This window comes from Heterodontus francisci, chromosome 47 (genome assembly GCF_036365525.1).
Source record: "Heterodontus francisci isolate sHetFra1 chromosome 47, sHetFra1.hap1, whole genome shotgun sequence".
NCBI classification, from domain to species: Eukaryota; Metazoa; Chordata; class Chondrichthyes; order Heterodontiformes; family Heterodontidae; genus Heterodontus; species Heterodontus francisci.
In genome coordinates this window covers 3146986-3157231 of record NC_090417.1, presented here as the reverse complement: position 1 = coordinate 3157231, position 10246 = coordinate 3146986, and the positions used below count along the sequence as shown (strand labels likewise).

Genomic DNA, 10246 nt, shown 5'->3' with positions numbered 1-10246 from the left:
AAGAAAAGGAGGGAGAGAAACAGAGATCAGGCAAGAATGAATCCCCTGTGATATTTAGAAAGATCTCCACAAGGTGGAGGCTACTGGTTACTGTCCCTCATGAGTTATCTGGCCTTCAGAGTACAATCCCACCCCCACAAAGAGCCTCCCCCAACACCCCAGTCTGTTGAAGCCTCCCAAGGCAGCAGATGGTGCTGTGTTAGGGAGTTGTGAGACTGGCTTCCTGTTTAAGAACCAGGGTTGTTGATGTAGTGTCCAGTTTGGGTCGTGCTGAGTACAGTAATAGTTTGCAGACTCAACTCAGCCTGAAGACAAAGGATCAGGCAGCAAGGAGCAGCAGCAGCAGCAGCTATGGGACGTTCAGCAGGAATCCTCTGCTTTTAGATTCAATCATCCACAATGAACAAGCAAAAAGGTAAAACCTACTTCTCTGCTGCTGTCTCGTTCTTTCACCTAGCACAGAATGTTTCCATTTAATTCAGCTAAATGCAAATTTTCCCAAAACTCTTTTTTGGAAACATTCACTAAACGTCTAGGCTGCTGAACATTTTTAGAATATTTGGTGCAAACACCGACAGCAAAGCAGTACTGTTTTAGAAGTGTAGAGCAAATGTACAATATTTTAATACTCTAAATGGTATGGGGAATAATACTCTCAGGCTAACATTCTAACAATTCTCAGGACAAATATAATTTTTAGTGGAAAAAAACTTGGAGCATAATGTGTGTTTGTAGTGTAATGTGTTAAGAATGTTTAGTGTGTTTGCGGTGTAATGTGTGACAGTGCATTTTTTGGGTTTGTAGTGTAATGTGTTATAAGTGCACATCAAATAGGAGCAGGAGTAGGCCATACGACCCCTCAAACTTACTCTGCCATTCAATAAGTTCAAGATCCTCTACCTCAGTCACATTGCTTCCCGATCCTTATATTCCTTGATTGCATTCGTGCCCAAAAATCTACTGACCTCAGTCTTGAATATACTCAATGACTGAGCATCCACAGTCCTCTAGGTTAGAGAATTCTAAAGATTCACACCTCTCTGAGTGAAGAAATGTCTCTGCATCACAGGCTGACCCCTGTCCTGGGATTATGCACCCTAGTACTAGGCTCTCTAGCCAGGGGAAACATCCTCCCAGCATCTACCCTGTCAAGCTGTCTTAGAATTTTATACATTTCAATGAAATCACCTCTCGTTCTCTTAAATATCAATGAATATAGGCCCATTCTACTCAATCTATCCTCAAAGGGCAGCCCCCTCTCATCCAAGGGATCAATCTAATGAACCTTCAAGGCAGCTCCTCTAAGGCAAGTATATCCATTCTTTGGTAAGAAGACCAAAACTGTACACAGTACTCTAGGTGTGGTCTCACAAAAGCCCTATATAATTGCAGTGAGACTTTCTTACTCTATATTCCAACATCCTTGCAATAAAGGCGAACACAACATTTGCCTTCCTAAGTCTTGCTGCACCCGCAAGTTAACTTTCTGTGATTCTTGTACGAGGACACCCAAATCCCTCTGCATGCCATCACTTCCCAGTCTCTCACCTTATAAAAAATATTTTGCTTTTCTATTCTTCCTACCAAAGTGAATAATTTCACATTTCCACACATTATATCCCATCTGCCACCTTCTTGCCCAATCACTTAATCTGTCTATATCCCTTTGCACTTTGTGTCCTCCTCACAGCTTACTTTCCAACCTAGCTTTGAATCATTAGCAAACTTGGATACTTATCCTTAGTACCCTCATCTAAGTCATTGATATAGATTGTAATAGCTGAGGCTTCATCACTGATCCTTGTGATACCCAACTCGTTACAGCCTGCCAAACCAAAAATGGCCCATTTATTCCTACTCTTTGTTTTCTGTCCTTTAACCAATCCTCAATCCATGCTAATATATTACCCCCAATCCTATAAACCCTAATCTTTTGTAACAACATCTCATGTGGCACCTTATCGAATGACTTTTGAAAATCCAAATATACTACATCCACTGGTTCCCCTTTTCCACCCTGCTAGTTACATCCTCAAAAAACTCTTAATAGATTTGTCAAACCCCATTTCCCTTTCATAAAACCATGTTGGCTGCCTAATTATATTATAATTTTCTAAGTGCCACATCCTTAGTAATAGATTCCAACATTTTCCCTGCTCCTGATGTCAGGCTAACTGGCGTATAGTTCTCTGTTTTCTCTCTCCCACCTCTTTTAGAACTGTAGGATGAAGGCCATCAGGTCTAATAATTTCTCCAGTATTCTTTCTTCATTAATATTAATTACTTTAAGTTCCTCACTCTGGTTAGGCCCCAACTGGAGTACTGCATCCAGTTCTGGTCACCACACTTCAGGAAGGGTGTGAGGGTCCTTGACAGGGTGCAGAGGAGATTTACCAGAATGGTTCCAGGGTTGGAGGATTTTCATTACAAGCTTAGGTTGGGAAAGCTGGTTTTGTTCTCCTTAGAACAAAGGAGATTAAGGTGAGATTTAATAGAAGTGTATAAGATTATGACAGGCTTGGATACATGAGACGGGGAAAAGCCGTTCCCATTAACAAATTGTGCAAGGACTAGAGAACACAGATTGAAGGTTTTGGGCAAAGGATGCAGGGGAAATATGAGGAAACACTTTTTAACACAGCGGGTAGTAATGACCTGGAACTCGCTGCCCACGATGGTGGTGGAAGCGGAGATGATCAATGACTTCAAGAAGAAGTTGGGTGGCCACCTGAGAGAAATAGACTTGCAGGGCTATGGGGATCGAGCGGGGATTGGGACTGACTGCATAGCTCTGTGGAGAGCTGGCATGAACTCGATGAGCCGAATGGCCACCTTCTGTGCCATAAATGACTCTGTGACTATGATTCTCATTATACCCTTAGTTCCCCATAATTTCCAGTGTGTTATTTGTGTCTTCTACTATGAAGACAGATATAATGTATTCGTTTAACATCTCTGCCATTTCCTTTTTCCCCATTATAATTTCTCCTGTCCCAGCCTCTAAGGGATCCATGTTTAATTTTGCTAATCGCTTCCTTTTGACATACTTGCAGAAGCTGTTACAATCTTCTCTTGTATTTCTTGTAGCTTACTCTAATATTCTATCTTCTCCCTTTTAATCAAATTCTTAGTCACCCTTTGCTGATTTTTAAATCCCTCCCAAATCCTCAAGCTTGTGACACTTGTTGTCAACATTGTTCGCCTCGTTGTTTAATCTAATAGGGTCCTTAAATTCTCTAGTAAGCCACAGTTGGACCACATTTCCCATGGAGTTTTTATTCCTCAAGAGAATGCATATTCAGTGACAATTATATTTTTAAAAATGTCCACCGTTGCTCATCTACCGTCATATCTTTTCATCTGTCTACCTTAGCTAAATCTCCCCCTCATATCTACAGAATTGACTTTGTTGAAATGGTTTTGGACTTAACCACAGCACTCCCAACCTCAATGTTAAATTCTATCATAATATGATCACTCTTCCCCGTTTTGTTACAGAATACTCGATCTAAACTAGCATAGATTACAAAAGCAAGGAAATTATGGTGAATCTTTATTAAACACTGGTTCAGTCTCAACTGCAGTATTGCATCCAATTCTGGACCCTATATGAAGGCACTCGAGAAGGTGTAGAAAAGATTTACGAAAATGGTTCCGGGGATGAGGGACTTCAGTTACGTGGGTAGATTGGAGAAACTGGAGTTGATCTCCTAAGAGAAGACAAGGTTAAGAGGAGATTTGTTAGAGGTGTTCAAAATCAAGGGGTCTGGTAGAGTAGGTAGGGAGAAACTGTTCCCATTGGCCATCGGCCTCTTAACTGGCCATCGCTGGGCTCACCGTCCAATTAAGGACAGTGGGCTGGCTCTCCATGCTGCAGGGCCAGTCAATGGACTGGTAGCTCTGCAGTCTTGGCAGCGCCACCGAGAGTGGTGGCAAACGAGAGGGTGCCTCCATTTTGAGGCACCCTCGCAGGGGAGTTAGAAAATGTTCTTCTCTGCTGGGGCCAGGTAGGCATACCTCAGAGATCAGAGGAGGTAACACCTCCACTGGCAATGTCGGCGCTGTGGGGCATGCCTTTGCCACTGGAGGGGGGCCCCCTCCTTGGGCTATGGAGCCTCTGGACGTGATGGCTGGTAAAATGGCCCGGCAGCGGGACCACATCAGGGTGCCCTGCCGATGTGGCTCCCTGGCATATTACCAGTCCCACTCCGCCTCCTAGCCCAGTATCCAGTAAGATCACGCCCTTGGTGTTAGAGCAATGAAGGAAAATCCATTTAACCCTTTGAGAGGCGCAGTGAGCTTTCTGATCAAAATGACATCAAGATTACAGAAGAGAAGGGAGGTGGGCTGGAAATCTAAAATAAAATTGGATGGTTTCCACAAATTTACTAAAAGTCAGTCAGCCCTTGGAAGAACAAGGAGGCCGAAGGTTTCTCGTCACAGATTGGCTCTGATGATGTATCTCATCAGACCTGAGGCTCAATGCTGGTAGGAGTCAGAAATCTCTGCTCTCTATGATAGATAGGTTGTCTTTCTACCGACTCATGGCCTCCATCTCCCTAGAGTTGGAGTGAATGTTTCACAGGCAGTCCAACCTCTCCATCTAAACAGCATGTTGCCCAGACAAATGGGGAGCAACGGACAGAGGCATGGACTGCAGCAGGAAGGTTGACAAACACTGGAACGAGATTCACTAATCTGATTTCCTGTTTCCCTTGTCCGGTTGGAACAGAATACGTGGTGTCATTTTTTGTTGCGTAACAAGTTATTGAATGCAAAGACAGTCGAGCGTGGAAAACATCAAAAGGCTGTAAGAGATAAGAAGCAAGTGGAAGGCCCAGGGTAGCTTTAACAACATCAGTTCTATTACTGATGGCCGTGGGTTTTCTGAACACAACTGTTGTCTCCAGGTGCTCTTGGGTTTTCCAGAAGAGTCAGGAGTCTCCCAAATATTGTTCGGGCGTGAATAGTTCATGTCCTGAGTTTGACTGTAATGGATGAGGAACGAATGTTTGGATGCTGGAAATCGAAAGTAAAACCGGAAAATGCTGGAATTACTCAGCAGGTCTGGCAGCATCTGTGGAGGCAGAAACAGTGTCAACGCTTCAGGTCTATAAGCTGTCATCAGAACTGGAAAAACGTTAGTGATTTAACAGGTTTTAATCAAGCAGAGAGGCAGGGAAAGTGGAAAGGAGAGACAAGAACAAGAGGGAAGGACTGTGATAGGATGGAAGGCAGGAGAGATTAACACAGGTTCGCACCTAACTGGCTTTCTGTTGCTCAGGTTTGGGTTGAGCTTCTGCATTTCTTGGCCGCTTCAAGAGTGTGGAGAAATTGGGAATAATCAGCTCATCTCATCATGAGCTAATCAACCTCCCCAAAACTTGGCCGCCAGCCATGGCGTGAGTGATGGTAACACACCCTCGCTCAGGCTACAAGTTGGATGTTGGCATATCAAGCTTCAGTTGGGAGGCAAAGGAAGCAAAAGAAGGAGAAAAAAGAAAAAATTGAAAGGAATCAAAAGTAGGGTCTACAATAAACCATCTGTCCCTCTGCACCCACACCTCCACCACCCGCCCCCCCACCGCACCCACCCCCCCCAGTTGAGTGTCACGTCTGAAAAGATCAGAATCTAGGAATGTACATAATAACTGTGCTGCAATCGGAAATGTTCTCCACTCTCTCATTTCCCCAGAGAACAGCTGAGTCTGTTGTTTATTGATAGGGTAAGCAGGGCCTTGACTGATTGTAATCTCTGGAATGGTGAGTTATAGCCCAGAGCTGGAAATTGAGAGTAACGTATTCCTTTTAACACTGTGATGACCCAGAATAATTCACTTTTTTAAAAAGTCTTTCTCCCCTTTTGTCTCCTTTCCTGAAGGCAGAGACTCCATTGCTGGGTTACAGGTCCACAGGTACTGACAGCTATTAGGGAAGCGAGCCTGGACATTGAGAGGCCCCCCCCACTCCCCAGAGCTATGGGTGCCACTTTAAAGCAGCCACTAGGAGTTATGAGAGTGACCCGCACTCTATGTACAGCTAGCCCCCTGATTGCTCATGGCAATTCGGCAATGCGATGGTTCATGAGGACAGAACCTGCACACCACGCATGACAATATATAACAACAGTGTATTGTGCTGCAACGGTAAAAGTGTGTCCCTTTAAGGCCACAAATTCTAAATGCTGTTAAGTAACCCTGGGGTGAGGACAATCAGAGTTTAATTGCTCTTCAGATGGCAGATCCAATTCCAGGAGAAAATGTCTGCTTTTCTCTTTTTGAACTGGTTGTTCAGGTCAGTTTGAGGTTACAGATACTTGTAAGTTGGCAAAATTCCATCAGTAGCTTCCTTCTCCTTTTTGTAGATGTGATGACAGAAATTTGCATGTGTCACCTGTAATGTGAGGGAGTTGGATATAAGTTTCACATTATTTTGTCCCCCTATAATATATAAATGCAAGTGTGAAGTTTCTCCTCCTGTCCCATTACCTTGGGTCGAGCTGCTGAAAGCAGAATTCACGGTGTGGTTTAAATGGTAAAGTCGGAATCCCGTTCCTGCTATACTGGGGCTTGACTCAATGCTGCACCAAACCACAGGCTGCTGTGTGATTGGACCATGTAGAAAGTCTTACATTTCAAAGTTATTTCACGTACTGAAGACTGATCGCAATAACGATGGTTTTAATACCCAGTTTTCTTCAAAAGAAATCTCAACTTAAGGATACATTTGTTTTTTTCCCAAACTATCAGTTGAGTGGCACATCTGGAGAGCATCATCTGGAGCTGCTGGCCCTGCCTCTCTGCTGACATCATTAGGCTCCACTCACTGCTTGCATCACCTGGCCCCACCTCCCTACTGACATCACCGCTTTATCTGTTGGTGCTGCCTCCCTGTTTACATCACCACCTCTACCTGAAAGGTAGAATAGTTATAGCACAGAAGGAGGCCACAGCCCATTGTGTTCATACCAGTTCTCTGCAAGAGCAATTTAGCTAGTCCCACTTCCCACCCTTTCCCTGTAGTCCTGCAATTTTCTTTCCCCCCATGTACTTACCTAATTCCCTTTTGAAAGCCATGATTGAATCTGCCTCCACCACCTTTTCAGGCAGCGCAGTGAAGATCGTAACCACTCATTGCAAACAAATGATTTTCTTCATGTCATCTTTGGTTCTTTTGCCAATCACTTTCAATCTTTGCCTTCTGGTTCTTGACCCTTCCACCAACGGGAACAGTTTCTCCCCATCTGCTCTGTCCAGACACCTCGTGATTTTGAACACCTCTATCAAATCTCCTCTCAACCTCCTCTGCTCCAGGGAGAACAGCCTCAGCTTCTCCAATCTATCCATGTAATTGAAGTCCCTCATCCCTGGAACCATTGTCATAAGTCCTTTCTGCACCCCCTCTAATCCTTCCTAAAGTGTGGTGCCCAGAATCCGATCGAACACTTCATTGTGGCCAAACCAGTGTTTTATAAAGGTTCCTCATAACTTCCTAACTTTTGCACTCTATGCCTCTATTTATGAAGCCAAAGACTCCATATGCTTTTTTAATTGCTGTAATTGAGCCTAGATCCAATGAGAGTCAGTGCCTGTTGAACCCAGACCCCAGTGAGAGCCAGTGGCTTAAGGAGAAATGGGGGTTGGGATGTAGTTTACAATGAAGTAGATGTAGGATTGGAAAATGTTGGAGGTTATTCTGTTTGAGCTGAATTTTCATGAGTGGTAGTCTCAGGAATTCAAACGATAGGAAATCTTTCCAAATCCAACAGCATTGCCCCTTCAATCTGACAAAAGCACATTGATTGTAAATAGTTCTGTCACTTGCCATTTAAGGCCAAGACTGACTGGGACTCTTCGGAAGTTTGTTTACGTGACTCTTAATTCCTCAACTGTGCTGTCATTATTGACTCCCAGAGCCAAGAAGACTTTCAAAAAAAGTAGATGGTTTGAATGCCAAGTGAAGAATCCACAGAGAGAGAAACCAAACAAAATGTGTTTTCCAAATGTGTATGTTTAAGAGGAAGGAAACTATTGACATATAGTTTCAGGCTTTTGCAGCTTTTATTCTCATTTGATCTTGTCCCCTGGGATCATACTCTCATGAATCACAGATCCAGATCGATAAGATTGTCACCACTATCAGAACTTTCGAACAATCTAACCCCTTCCCAATTACCCAGCTTCCTGAAACTTATTTAATAAATGACAGGATACCAGGGAGGACAATTTGTAAACTGTAATTCAGAAGCTTAGAACATTGATAGGCAGCACTGGGGGCAGTGTTGGCTGTCAGCTGTGGCTCAGTGGGCAGCACTTGTGCCTCTGAATCAGAAGGCTGTGGGTCCAAGCTCTCCAGTCTTGAGTGCATAATCTAGCCTGACACTCCAGTGCAGTACTGAGGGAGAGCTGCACTTAGGATGAGGTGTTAAACCGACACCCTACCTGCTCTCTTGGCTGGATAGCAAAGATCCCACAGCACTATTTGAAGAGCAGAGGAGTTCGCTCCTGGTGTCCTGGCCAACATTTATCCCTCAACCAACATCAGTATCTCAGTGACGACACTTCAAACAGCACTTGATTGGCTGTAAAGCACTTTGGGTCAATCTGAGGTTGTGAAAGCACTACAGAAAAGCAAGTCTTTTTCTTGGACCGTGGGGCATGTGATTCAGGCACTGGGTTGAAATAATCCTCAGGTGTGGGCGCAGACTGTTTCTGGGTGCTGGCACCAGCAGCTCATTCCCGAGGCAGGTTTTCCCAAGTCCTGTGATACTGGGGTGGGATCTGATCCAGCTGCTAAATGTTTCCAGGAGCCAGTCGCTCACTTTACTAAGTACACTGGGTAAGAAAAAATAGATCTCTTGATTTTAGTTCAGGGAAATCATTTTCTTTATGTAAAATGAGGCTCCGATCTTCAGTGAATTGTTTTTCACCAACATGGTCTCCTCATAATAAGTGATGAATAAATATTGCTTTTCAGCAAACCCCAAAGGTCCATCTAACCCCCCTTTCCCTGACCCCATTGCCTCCCTCCTTTTGCCCCTCTCCATCCTCCCCTTCCCTCCTGCCCCTCAGTGGGGAGTGGGAAGGATTTGTCTGGCCAGTTTTCATTTTAAAAAGATATATTTACATTTCTCAGGGTCTTGGACTGCAGTCTATTGCCTGGCTGGGGTGTCCAGTGCACTGACAGGATACGTGCTGCCGTGTCTGGCTGAGTTTAGGGAACCCGGGAACTTCCCTGCCCTTTGCCAATTGGGGAAGTCAATGGCAATAGTTCAATAAATATAAAGACTTTAACTGCTGGACTCTATTTGCAAGAGTTGCTGATGTGTTATAAATAGGGAATACACGGTAAGGAGCTATGAGATCTGATTCATATCCAACTCATTGACTGGTGTGATAATTCATCAGCGATGATGCTGCAGATGTGATTCCTGGCTTAGTCGCTTTAATAAAAGGATTTTTTTACAAGATTTGGGGCAGGCTGTTGCAGGAACTGCTTGCTCCCAAGAACACCCTAATACGTTACCTTCTTGGGAAAAATTGTGGAACCTGAGACGGCAGTGGGGTGAAGAATGATCCAGATAGTGGCTTTGATTGTCTGAACGAAGACAAGACAATCGATGCTGAATATCCGGGCTGAAACTGGATTGTGTTCAGACACCACCCATGAACATATCTGACACCCTCATATTTCCCAGCTTTAGATCCTGAGCTTGTGACACTAAATAACAAAGTTTATTCAGTTGGAAAAGCATTGGATTCCTGATGGTAGAAATAATCACTTATAGTATGTGCATTTGGAAGAGACTGCAGTGCAGAGCTGCTAATACAGAGTTAGCACTGGGATTCTGAAACAACTGTTTCCCGGTTTGAGTTACATGTATTCTTTGTTACTCTCATGCTTCTTTCTTAGAGATGTACAACCAGGGCAGGAGGAGTAACGAATGTAGACAAGACAGCGGCAAAAGGATTGTAGAGAATCTTGGAAGGAGCCATTCGGCCCATTGTGGCTGTACTAGTGACTGCTCTCATTAAAGCCATCTACTCTAATCTTTTCTCCCAATATTTCTCTCATATTTCCTGAGCTGTGGCCCCACTCGCTGTGTTTGCTTGTGTCGCTTGTGCATTTTGCAAGAACAGAAAATGCTCTTAATGGTCAGTCTTTGAAGTGAAATTTGGGGTGAAGTTTCAAAGGGGACTTTTTACCGAGTGTGGACCCATCCAAACAAGAATGAGTACTCCTCTTT

The 10246-nt window shown here is 44.0% G+C and overlaps 1 protein-coding gene across 3 annotated transcripts in view; it reads left to right on the top strand.

Moving 5' to 3' along the window:
• The first annotated feature begins 231 nt into the window (after positions 1–231).
• si:dkey-220o5.5 (actin filament-associated protein 1-like 2) overlaps positions 232–10246 on the top strand; it is a 57765-nt gene continuing 47750 nt past the window's right edge. For all 3 annotated transcript variants that reach the window (XM_068023471.1, XM_068023470.1, XM_068023469.1), the window contains exon 1: positions 232–415. In XM_068023471.1, the coding sequence (XP_067879572.1) occupies positions 400–415 (16 nt within the window). In that variant the 5' untranslated portion in view covers positions 232–399. The remainder of the gene's footprint in view (positions 416–10246) is intronic.